This window comes from Pundamilia nyererei, unplaced genomic scaffold (assembly GCF_000239375.1).
Source record: "Pundamilia nyererei isolate P.nyererei 1_Seehausen unplaced genomic scaffold, PunNye1.0 scaffold00007, whole genome shotgun sequence".
Classification (NCBI taxonomy): domain Eukaryota; kingdom Metazoa; phylum Chordata; class Actinopteri; order Cichliformes; family Cichlidae; genus Pundamilia; species Pundamilia nyererei.
Genome location: NW_005187408.1, coordinates 7,200,949 through 7,213,708, shown reverse-complemented (window position 1 = coordinate 7,213,708; position 12,760 = coordinate 7,200,949). Strand labels below are relative to the sequence as shown.

Below are 12,760 nucleotides of genomic sequence, written 5' to 3'. Positions count from 1 at the left end.
GTAGCATCTTGACCAATACAAGGGATGTAAAAGTTCTAAAACACAGGCCAAAATCCATTACACACATTTCAATGATAACAGCAGGTTGTGCCATTTAATATAATAAAGAGATGGATGCAATAGTTTACCTCTCAAGATCATGATCTTCACCTCTCCTTCTGCGTGACCGCTCAGCACCGGGTTTGTCATATTCATCAAAGTCAAAATCTGCAAAAAGGACAGTTGTGCTTCAACATTAGCTCTAACAAGAGCAACGTAAAATACTAACAGAAGGCTCCCACATGGATTTAGAGGTGGGTGGTAGGCGGCAAGCAGGATAGTGGCTCGAGCCACTTTTTTATCATTTATGCAGATCTGTTAAGACCAAATCACATGCAGCGTCAGTAAGATTTAACAATGAACAATCACTTCGTTACACATAAAGCAGGATAAAAATCACTCCATGAAAAGATAACCCCAAAATTAAATATGTCTGCATTTTCAACATGATTTGGGAAATCTGGCAACGGCTTAAAATAACTACAAAATATATAAAAATTTGTTTTAAGGTGAGACATAGCCCACATTTTCTTCATATGCCATAGGCCTATTATTCTCACTATGATGCTTGTTTTAGTGGGACCGTGTATCCATTATTAAAAATGGAGGAGGCTCCTTGCCTGTACAATTAAACTTTTACATTTACTTTGCAAATGTTGGTCAAAAACACTGAAGACTAGTGTCTCTTTTCTACCGGCCATGATGCAACACTTGAGCTGAACGTCAAGCCACACATGAATTTATGTCTTGGCAGGACTAACGCAGATGGGCATGTTTCTCCACCATCATGTTAAAGCTGAGTTGTAGTAAATCAAAATATATTAAAATATTTAAATTTTGGGTTGGAAACTAGCGCTTTTACGAATATATATTTTATGTATCTTAAAGCTAAGAAATTCCTTTAATATGTAAAGTATTAGACTAACATTATGGAATCGGGCTGCACAATTAATTGAATTTTAATCTCGATCACCATTTTGGCTTCCCACAATTAATTGAAATTGATCAAGCGACACTGAAAACGCGTGCTTCCCCAATGGAACACAAAGCAGAGGCAAATCAAGCGCTTCCTAAATCAGCACCTGACCACATGCCTGCATGTGCCAATCACAGCTGTTCCCTGTGCAACAAAGCTTCAATTTTCCTGGACTAGTCTGGACAAGTAACATAATGTTAAAAGACAGAAATACAACAAACTTCAAATGTCTAATACAGCAGGTGGTGAAGAGAACACCATTTGTTCTTTGGAAATACTTTGTATTTAAGGCAAATTTTGTCAACCAACCAGCAACACAATGAACTTATTCAACTCCCTGAAAACACACCACAAACTGCTCTGCAATAAAGGCTGAGGGAAAAAGCAATGGGTGCTCAGACATCCATGAAAGTGAGCCTGTGCAGTGCATCAGTTTCCATCCAGCTCACAAAAATACACTGAAAAACCAATGCAATCACATTTAGCCAAAATAAGCACCCAATAAACACTTTGCATAATGAAAGCTTCAGAAAAATGATACATTTACTGGACTAAAGATGGGCTACCTCTCAGCGCAATCATTTTTCCAAAGTAGCAAAACCTGCACTATATGCAAACAATCAAAGGGTAAATAAAGAGGAATCTCTTTTCAAGTACTTTGCTACAAGTTTTAGTCATATCCATCGCCCAGGTTTGATTAATGGAATGAAATACTTTATATTTTCCTTCTAGGAGATGCACTTGAGTCAAGTGAATAAACACCTTGTCTGAAAAGCTTCTTTAGTTACCTGAAATGTAGCACAGTGTATTTTTCCTCAATAAAAGCAATCAATAATCAAATGATTGTCCATCTTTTTATTATTATTTTTTTATTATTTTGGCCATAATTTTGCAGCCCTGCAACAGACCATGTGCTTTTCACAATCTGAAATGCCCCTAAACTGCAAACACCCTGCTGCACATGCTCCTTACCCCAACAAACTGCCGTTATTGTTGCAATGACATGTGTATTAAGAGCCTATTACGCAAACTGATCAAACTCTTTGAAACCTTTCAGAGAAAGAACACAGATCGTCTATCATGGACGATCTTAATTTGTCACAGTAGCCAATTCAGGCAAACCAACTTTATTTATATAGGAATAGGTTAAAAAATACACATAATACAAAGGAGTGCAGTGTACAATGATGTGTACTCAATAAGCGATGGGCCTCGTGTCAATAAAAAGGCACATCTGATAAGTTTAAAGGCAGTGATCAATAACCCGATTTTAGGTTTTGTTTGAAAATGGCTAGCACTGACGCAGATTTGGCCTCCATTAAATCAATAAATGCTCCGTTCAAACGTTATAGACCTTGATGCAACTGGGGTAAAACTCACTGCAGCAACATGATCAATGAATGTCAAAGCAGCTGAGATATTAACCACTCTGATCAGAACTTTCAGAATTAAATCAGAGAGATAAAAGAACACAGATCAAATTATGTGGGCTCACCTAAATCTGAAGAACTCAATTTTAACAGGTTTTCCAAACAGCCTTGAATAGAATCTGTCAGGCTCATTCTATTCAAGATAGCATCCCTACACTTAGAACACAACAAATGCGCAAAATGCCAGACATCATATGAGCAAAAAAAGGGACGGATGCTCAAAATACTGACAAATTGAAATTGTTTAAATTAGGGATGCACTGACTGATCAGCTAGGGATTGGAATCAGTGCATTTTCAGCATTGTAAGCCCTCTATATCCAATTACCAGCCAGTGTGTTTCATACAGGCCACATACTAAAATTCCTATTAACATGCAAGCGCTTCAGTGTGAGTGAAAACAAAAAGTTAATCAAAGTAAGGCACGAAACTAGCACGAAAACATTTGTAACAACAAACTTAATAAGACACTTAAAACACCCTCACATAAACATTTTAAAGAAGCTACCAAACGCAACTAAAGCTAAAGCTATCCAAAACCATCCAGCTATCCATCAATCTAAAGACATCAGAGCCAGTCACAAAGCAGAAGCCTTGGTATGAGAGAAAAATGTCTGCGTCCTGTTAGCAAAAGTTGATTTTTCTTTGTGCACGCTATCAATTATACCCCTTAGAAAGAAAATCAAGATTGGCAAAAGCTGATAATGAAAGGTCACACAAAATAAATAGATAAAAATCAGACTCAACCAAGAAAATTGCGATCTCTACTTTGATTCTAAGACGGGTGGATATAACAATGTGCTCTGCTCTGCTGACTTCGACAAAGCTGGAAGAGGCTCAGGTAATTTAATTGTGATTTAAATATCAAGCTTAGCTCATGGGCATCCTTCTACATCCATGAACCTTTCTCGCCTCTACCCATCTCGAGCAGACCATCCTTCATGACCCTCCCCAAAACTAAGGCTGGTGCTCCCTGACAGACAGTCGAGCATGAAACTTTTATCTGGTAAATTACACGATGTAATTCAGAATAATTTTCTGTTTTATCAGTAAAGTGTTAAAAGCTACACAGCATGGCGGGAGTCACTGCTGACGGTGGGAAGTCGGGTGTATCTGTAGTGAGAACGCTTTGCACCTTCAGAGTATTCAAACAGAATGAAGCAACACATCACGTCTTTCCCTCCAAAAATAATTCCAATAATTAATAAAGATAAAGCGAATGGAAGCATGTCGGCCAACAGCAGCACAGCCAACCATTAAAAACAAGTTTAACAATGAACTCCCACTGGTAGATATTTTCATCATTCACAGAGCCTACTACCTTGTCTACAGTCGATGGCAACGTCAACGAGAGAGCCACTTGTGCTATTAAGTACCAAACTGTTGCAGGAAGCATGTGTCACACATAAACACACACAAGGCATGACATGCAGGTTTCCACCGGCAGTGTGCTCAGAGGTTAATAACTGTGTGTCAGTGATGCAACAAGAACTATATTCAAGACCCTGAAAATAATGTAGCAAAATTTAATTAACCTATTATCAATTTTAATTTTTACATTTGCACATTTTCTGTTCTGGCAAAAGTTATTCTACTCAAAGGGCAAATTAGCAGCTTTAAAATGGGCTCTTGAATCTGGGTTGCCTAATAATTCAGTCTCTGCTCATCTAATTATTCTGCATCTGTGCTTTCAGCTCGAAAATCTACTCTGACAGTAGAGCCTGATAAAGCTGCCATTTTTAAATAACATCCTAGAAAAGCAGCCATGCACTGAGCATGGGATTTCAACAGAAAAACTGTTGTACAGTTGACCGCCATCAGTGTCAACAATAATTATGTATGAGTCAGTTGTTTAATGGACTGCTAAAGGCACGAATCACAAACTCTTACATTTGGCATTGAAGTTAGGCTAAAAAAGTTTCTGCATTCATGCATTGCAGGAGAATAACTGGTTAATTTAACATATGAACTTGACAAAAAGAAAGGCCATAGCATTCCAGTATGCTCATGCTGTCAGAAACGGTAATCAAAATAAAATATCTAAGTGTGATTGCTTGCTAAATTACATACAGGCAAAAATACAGCCAGAGCTGGCCCATAAAGACAAATAAAATAACCCATAAGAACAAGTAGATGGAAAAAACCAAACAAACAAGTAAAAAACAAAACATAAAATCTGTTTTTGGTAAGAAATCTCATGTCTAATGCCTGTAGTGGCTCTTTACTGCTGTTTAACAAAGTCCCAATACAGTGCGTTTCATCATGACTTGTTCAGTGGTGCATATCAGACAGCTGGCAAGATGTGGTCTTATTTAAACGCTATAATATTTCATTTAAATTGTATTTATACAGGGCCAAGTGACAACAACAGTCAAATCAAAGCAAGTTATATTGTATGGTAAAGGCCCTACAATAACAGAGAGAAACCCCAACAAACAAACAACCACCCTTTAAGCAAGCACTTGGCAACAGTGGGGGAAAAGAAAGCAGGAAGAAACCTCTGCAGGAGTAGGCTCAGGAAGGGGAAGCCATCTTTATTTTAGACTGCCGCCAAGTCGCAATTCAGTCATCCAGTGTGAGATCCTTCATCCAAGTCAGTATGGCCTCCTAAATGTAGTCTGCCAATGTAGTAGCAGAACTGATGTGTAGAAAATAGGATTGCAGCTGTTTGATGCATTATCATCCTCTTATTTATACTGAATAAAGTGACATTTTTAACTGCCCCCTCCAGCAATCTCTTAGAGATCCAATCTCTGTGTGGGTTTTATTTGAGGTAAAAGCCATTGGTCAGTCCGGCCTTGGGGTCCCAACCAATTCCAAAATCCAAATGATCCCAATTTTGTTCAAGTGTTTAGAGTCTGGTGCCTGTATTTTACCGCTTGTAATCAAATGTATTAACTCTTACTGTAATTGTGATCGTAAGATGGCCTCTACAAAGCAATGCTATCTAAACACAATGTAGGAATCACTATGGGGACATACGGACCGCGTTAACTGCGTCATAGTGCCCTTATAGAAAAGTGCAGTTGTGAGTATAGCTACGATACTGGCGAAAAAGCCATAGAATAACAGCCTGCACTGCAGGTAGTTAGGTGCATAATCAGTGTTAATCATCCATAAAAGAGTATGTTGTGGGGGGTGGCGACTACCTTGAGCTATCAAAATTAGCTATCGATAAAAGCGCTACTGCGATCAAAAAGGGGAAAATACCTGATTAGAGAACCATTATATCTGCTTTAAAATTCAAGAGAAAGCAAATAGGACCCATGGCTTATTTTATATTATGCTTAGCTATTCAGGAATCAAGTGGTTTTTTTCAATCCCACCAGATACCAGACTAGCAGCGAGCGTATTTGCTAATAATGTTAGCAAACAGGCCAAAAAAGAAATTCAACGCAAATCAACGCTTGACTTTGTCCTCAATGTATTAACAATAGCTTTGGGAATTATGCACAGCTGGAGCGTATTACAAATTTAAACTTGTTGAGTTAACGTTGTGTCCGGTATTTTCGTCTGCTTATATTCGTTTTCGTTTTACAAAGCTGGTTTAGCTAGTGGCTAGCGTGCGGCCTTCGCTCATTGAAGCCGTCTGTTGACAGTACGAACGAGCTAAGTTAGCTTGACTTAGCTCTGAGGCTAACTTAGCACTATCGACAAAATCAACTGATATTACTCACCCTGGTCGTTGGATGACATGATGCAAGGCCCGTCCCGCTTAAAGTGTAATTACTGTACTGCAGAGTGCATTTAATCTTCAGTACTTCACCATTTTCATGGTTTAAAATATGAGACTGGCAAGAGCTTCTATGCGGCAATGACTTCAGATCACGACCAGGATACAAGCATGCTAGAGATGGGTTTGCAGCGATGATGCATTGTGGGTGGGGAAAGTCCAGCTCCCTGGATCGGTTTGCTGCAGGAAATCGAGCTCTCTCCGTAGACATATGTTCGCCCTCTACTACTAGGCTACATGCAAGATGAGGGAGGGATATTTACTTTACATCTGGATAAGGTATGAAGTTGACTTCGTATTAGTTCTTCAAAAAGAATACATCATTAACACAATAATAAATCTGAATATTATGTGGCATATTGGTAAGTAAGTGTATTACCTATAAATTCAAAGTGACCTTTTCAGCCTTTTTTCAGGTTAGGGCAGCTGTGGCTCTGGAGGTAGAGCGGGTCTACCATCAGGCTGGTGGTTTGATTCCCAGCACTTTTAGTATGCATGATTTACTGGGGATACTGAACCCGCAGTTTCTCCCGAGCGTGAGCGTGTGAATTCTTAAAAGTCATTAGGCATAGAAAAAAAAATTGTGTATGTGTTTGATTGGATGAATAAGGACTGCAGTAAGAAAGCACTTTAAATGCTCAAATAGAGTTCTGCACTACATAAGTACCAGCTCATTTACAAAATTCAGTACTATACAAAACTTTATTGAAAAGTATAAAATGAAGGGTACATTGCACTGCAATACCTTTAATCTATTCTCCTTTTTGTAGTTAAGCATCATCCACAGAGGAAAAAGAGATGCACATTTTAAGTTCCTATGCGCTCTCTGTTCTTTAAATGTTATCTGCTTCTTTCCCCCACAGCTTTAAACATTCATGGTACTCATTCAATTTTTAATAATCATTTAAGAATGAACATGCTTTAGCTGGATTAATCCTGCCCTCAAACCTCTCCTTGTAATGTTTTTCCAAGGTATGAAAAATTTGGATTTCCACCTGTGTTGGGGAACTACTTGCACTAATGGAAGGATAATGTTATAGAAACATAATGGTTTTTGTCATGCATTATTTCGGCAAGGCTGATGAGGTTTTTATAACACTTACACCAGTGGTAATCCTGTTATAAATAAAGCCTTTTTTAAATTCTAGTTTTGCAGTTTTATTTTTCTAATTCCAAAAAATACATTTTAAAACCAAAACTTTTATCTTCCTTTTTGCTATAAAAAACACAACTGTACTCTTGCACAATATCAAAGCTTTAGTGGAGACTGTTCCCTAAAAGGGACAGTGGTGCTAGGTACTTCCTTTTCCTTTTGCCAAGTCTCAATCAACTCTCTGATAACTTTGCTCCCTAAAGGAAGAGTAGACAGCTTCTGCACTAAGAAAAAACAATGACTAACAACAAAAACCAGGAGTCTTTTTTCTGATTGAATCCGAAACTTGGAAAAGGAAACTAATTCAGTCCCCTGCTCAGCTGAATATGCTATTTTGCACACATGAAATCATGAAGAACAGAAGAAATACTTGTTATCTTTAGAAAGGAAACAACCTCAGGCATTCAAAAGGTTGCATTTATTGTCTTGGCATGAGATTTTTTTTTTCAATACAGAGAAGAGATCACAAACTGGCTTAGAACACTTGAAACTCATGAATAATACAAAATATTCTGGTTGTTAATTGGATTCCATATGTTTCAGCGCCACATAAATACATTAACACTAGAACAGAGAACAAAGAGAAACTTCTTTCCATTGGTCAGCTTTATGCTAGTGGGTGAAGTTTGCCCTTAGGGTGTCTGCTAGAAAGCCTCAAGGCAGAAGACTTTATGAAGTCTATGGTAAGCTAGTATAAAAAGTGAAACGTGTTGGAATAGGGAGGAGGTAAGGGTGGATGAATGGGCAGAGCACAAGACTTTCTCCCGGGAGACACCTGGAGTTTGTGTCCCATGTGAAACCAAGAGTCAACTTTGGCCTTTGTTAGGCTTTGTTTTCAGTTGTATTTTAGTTTAAACACAGGCGTAACAACTCTGTAATGGGCCTGGGGCAGATATTTTTTGGGCCCTTACTGCCACCAGAGCAAAAACACCATCTCACATTCTCTCTATATTTCTCAATAATCAATACTATCAACAACATCATTCTAGCTTTTGAACAGCACTGTGGACAGAAGCTGCACTCAGAAGTCGGAGAATGGACACATTTAGTGCTCGTTTAGTGCTATAAACTCGACTAGTTAAAGTGACATGAAGACAACTGTATTACTATAAACATGGAACAAAGGAGAGAAGCCCATTGACCACATTCAACAATCATTTCCAGTCGACCAGCTTCTAGATGTATTTTCACATGTAGGTGGTAATAATGTTTCAGTCATTTAGAAAAAGAACTTTATCTTAGCAACACATTGATAACACTGCTCAAATACAAAGTCTATCATCCTGCTCTCTTCTCTCCTTCCTCTTCTGAGCACCACATTTTTACTTTGGCTTGCTAAATATAATTTATAATGCTGCTATGCTGACAAAGTCCTCTATAGTACAGCCTACAGAAAACTTGATGTCAACAAGTTCGTGCACATCATCCATGGGCACCAAGGTCAAGAAGACAAGTAAAGTATTTCCCAGCATATTTGTCACCAAGACTTTTCAGAAATTCAATTCATAAGGAAAATGTATATTACATAAATCAAGTTAGGCTTCTGTTCACAAGCTAGAACCATGGCTTAAACATACTGGTGAAACATTTATAATAGAACAAAGCAAAAGATCATGATATGAGCTGTGGAAGTTTGTGGGGTTCTCTTCCACGGTCTTCACGCTGTACAGGCTCCAGTGATTCTTTTAAAAAGCAGCTGAAGACATTTCTATACAGACAAGCTTTTAATTCATTTGTTGTTTTATTTTTTCATTTTATTGTCTTATATTTATTTCTGGTTTTATTGTAAAACACTTTGTGATTTCTATCTGTGAAAAGTGCTATTTATATACATTTTACTTACTTTTACTTACTTATGAGTTAAAACAAATCCTTTTACAGTCGGTAGCAAAAGTACCTTCATCAAATTAACTGTCTATATGTAGGAAAACTTAAAGGCAAGCAGCTTTACATTGTTTCATGGTTCAGCCAATAGAATTCATATTTGTCATATTCTATTTGAAAAACATAAAAAACTCAACAACTTATGGCAACGGATATTTAAGATTCTGCACAGTATCTATGCCAATGATCAAACAAAGAATGAGAACAAAAGCTCAGAGTTCCTCGAACTGTTTCCCTTCTATTGAAGCATTTAGATGACACTTGGGTTGATTTGATCTGCTCATCAAAGACTTGTTTAAGTAGCCATTATTCGCTTGTTATAAATATGACTTCCCCCTATTTTACAGAAGAAACTTGATTATTACCTATCATTATATGTCAGATATTGTCAGACTAACAGATATTAAGAGAGTAAGTAAAGTAAGTAAAGTAAAGTAATATCAGCAAGACCAAAAGCTCAATGAAAGCTTTAAAACAAAAATTATGCCAATTGCAGAATTTGATAAACAAAGGATGCAAGACTCCAGTCAGAAAAAGAACTGCCATGGCTACTGTTGTGGTTATCTTGATAGTGGTCTGTGAACCAAAAAGGGGAACAAAAAGGCCAAATGGATGATTGGATTAAAACACAGTATTTCAAAGTGACTGAATTGAAAAGAGGAAATCTATTTACCGATCACTTAAGTTAGAGATTAGCGTATCAGTATCATAAGTGTGTAAGACATGGTAGGAATAATTAAATCTGAGTGTATCTTTTCTCTGGAGTTGCACTGAGTTGTACTGACTTTCACCGAAGAGAAGTGGCTCATTCTTCAAACATGCGACAGCCTCTAGTTTGCATGTTTATGGAGAAGCAGGATTCACACCCTAAATACACCTAAAAGCTATGCAAGGACCTGAAGTAGGGCTGAATGTTCCTCCACAACCAACGGACCACCTGCCCCAAACAGTATTTAGTGTTAAAATTGTTATAGATATCATAATTTCTAAAAATGTGTTTAAAATTGACTAAATTTAGAAATAGAAGTACCTTCTTACAATATTAAGAGACTATAATTGAGAAGGTAGTTCATATGGATAAAGATATTATTTAAAAAAGTACTATTAAAGCAATGACATGGCCTAAATTATTTGCGCATTCTTCACATCCATATTGGCAATTATACATACACATATATGTATGTGTATATATATATATATATATATTTGGCATAATATGTAATAACAGCAACTTAACAATTTCTATTTAGCTAACAATTAGCTAAATTAATAAAATGGCCACATATTGATATTCATCTTCCAGCATGTCCTGACTGTGAATATTTTTAACATTAGCTAAGTCAATATATTGAAGACATTGCTTATATCCCCCCCCCCCTTTTTAACATTTAGTGTTGGGGTTTGGACATTTCTGCTGTTTGGCTGTTGACATGAATGAGAAAGGATGGGGAGGGGTAGTTTGAATGCTCTTCTTCCACATGGTCCTAGTGCATGCAGTGTCTCCCTGGTTGTTAAGTATTACATTTGTTTATAGACAGTCAAATTTTATGTTTTGATATCTGGAGGGGGCATCTGAATGTGCAGAGCTTCTCTCACTCACATGAGTTGTAGCTTTACTTTCCCCTGCAGGCAGGTATCATGACTCATCAGATCTGTTATTTGCTGCAAAGCTGTCAAAGTTAAAAAACAAAAAAAACAAGTGCTTGGTTTTCAGTTTTAATGTAACAGAGTACAGCTGTCATGTAAATGCTTGTCCTTTTCAAATGGTCACTTTGGCTGAAATTCAAAATCTGGCCTTATCTTTATTCATTTCACTCCTTTGATTTTTCTTCCCTGTAAGGTCACAGCCTGCTTATCTCAACGCTATTTTTTTCCCCTCTTTTGTGCTTAAGTCTGGGAGTCAAAGTTTCGTCTGAGTCTGGCCGTTAGACTACAGCAGAATTCTAACCCCCAAATTCCTCTTGGGCTGACAAACGTCAACAAAGACCCCGAGAGACACCAAAGAGAGGTGAGCAGTGAACTGAAGCCTCATTGTATTGGCTCATTATGGGGTCCCGCAGTGAGGAAGAAGCTATTTTGTAGCACCACAAGGTCAATATCTGAAAGCCAGGGTGATGGAGGGGATATGCTGTGAGATTTTTAATTTGAGAGAGTGTAACGGGACTTTGTTAGTGAAATATAGTCGGTGAATTCTAATAGACTGCAGCTACTGATAGACAAAATGTGGACTTTGCCTTTATTTTTTCTTTTAAACTAATATGAAAAGCTGTTTATCCAAAGCATTGCGAATTTGCAGACACACCCAATACTGTGCTGAAATTTAACAAGCCCATATTTATAATAGTTTCCAAGTTGGAACCAAAATTGTATCTGGCAAGACCCATTGCAGGTGCTTTTATAGCCCATAACATGCTTTCTGACATTATAAAGGTCTGGTGTTTCAGCCTCCCAACCTCTGCAGGTGCAGTCCATATCAATACATATATTCCACACCTCATTACATGTTCACTCACAACATCTGTTTTCAAAGCTGTATAAGATATTTCTATGCTCCATGGATCTACTTTCCCAGGAATTTTGATTTTACTTCCAAATAGATTTGAAAAGGGGACCTGTCACACTCTATTATGCTGACCTCAATGATTCTGTGCTCTGTCCAAATCCAGCGGTTTTCCATAACAATGCAAATTACAGGGTGCAAAGCCGAAGGAGACAAGACTTGTTATTCTCCACCCAAAGGACAGAGGTTCTTTACAACAAACTCGCCTGTATGCCTTGTGTAGACTTTGACAGAATATAAATGCCAACTTGGAAGTTGTTTTGTGCCAGACAATGAGTTTTAGATGTCAGTTCATAAGGATCAGCAGCTGTCTGGAGAAAGTGATGCTAAGGCTGTGGGATGGGGTGGGGTGGGCTGTAATGGTCTGTAGGAATATTTTTGTGAATGAATGAAACTTTGAAAGAAAGAAAGAAAAAATCAGCCGAGACCTTCTGATGCTGATTTGGAGGTTCAAATTGGTTCAGTTTTCTCAATAAGGGGAAAGTCCTTGGCAACATGGAAACTATTAGGGTTAATGTATTCAACAACTTTCTTTTTCATCATTGTGCATAAAATCAATAACTCTAGCATTATGCAGACCGTATCTATCAAAGCTGTCTGGCCTTTATATGTATTTAAACATCTATCTATCCATCTTGAGGAACATGCTACATTTTAAAAAAAGGGTATGAATGAATATAACTGTCTTAACCCTAAAATGTTAACTGTTTTAGACTATATGCTTTTTCTTGAATACACAACACCATGCATCTGTGCCTTTTTCCCAGCGTGGATAGGCTGCAGTCAGTGACCCACATCTCAGCGCAATGAACTGCTTAACTCAGACTGTTGTTTTATTCAGTGCACTGTCAACAGACGGCTGAGGAGGAGGAGGGGCGGGGCTTACGCTTATGGCCCATTATTATTGGACACTAGATTCGACTCGTCTTGCCCATTGGCCGCTCGCGCTGTCGCTCTCGTTCTGTTATCGCCGCTTCCCGCGCCAT

At 37.9% G+C, this 12,760-nt stretch overlaps 1 protein-coding gene across 1 annotated transcript in view; it reads right to left on the bottom strand.

Annotated features, from left to right (window-relative positions):
• The window catches only part of rbm33a (RNA binding motif protein 33a), a 26,374-nt gene extending 20,006 nt beyond the window's left edge, over nt 1-6,368 (bottom strand). Inside the window, exons 1-2 of the mRNA XM_005722772.2 lie at nt 6,122-6,368; nt 129-207 (exon numbers count right to left, since the gene is read on the bottom strand). Coding sequence (XP_005722829.1) covers nt 129-207; nt 6,122-6,140 — 98 coding nt within the window. The 5' untranslated portion in view covers nt 6,141-6,368. The remainder of the gene's footprint in view (nt 1-128; nt 208-6,121) is intronic.
• Between the last annotated feature and the right edge of the window lie 6,392 nt (nt 6,369-12,760).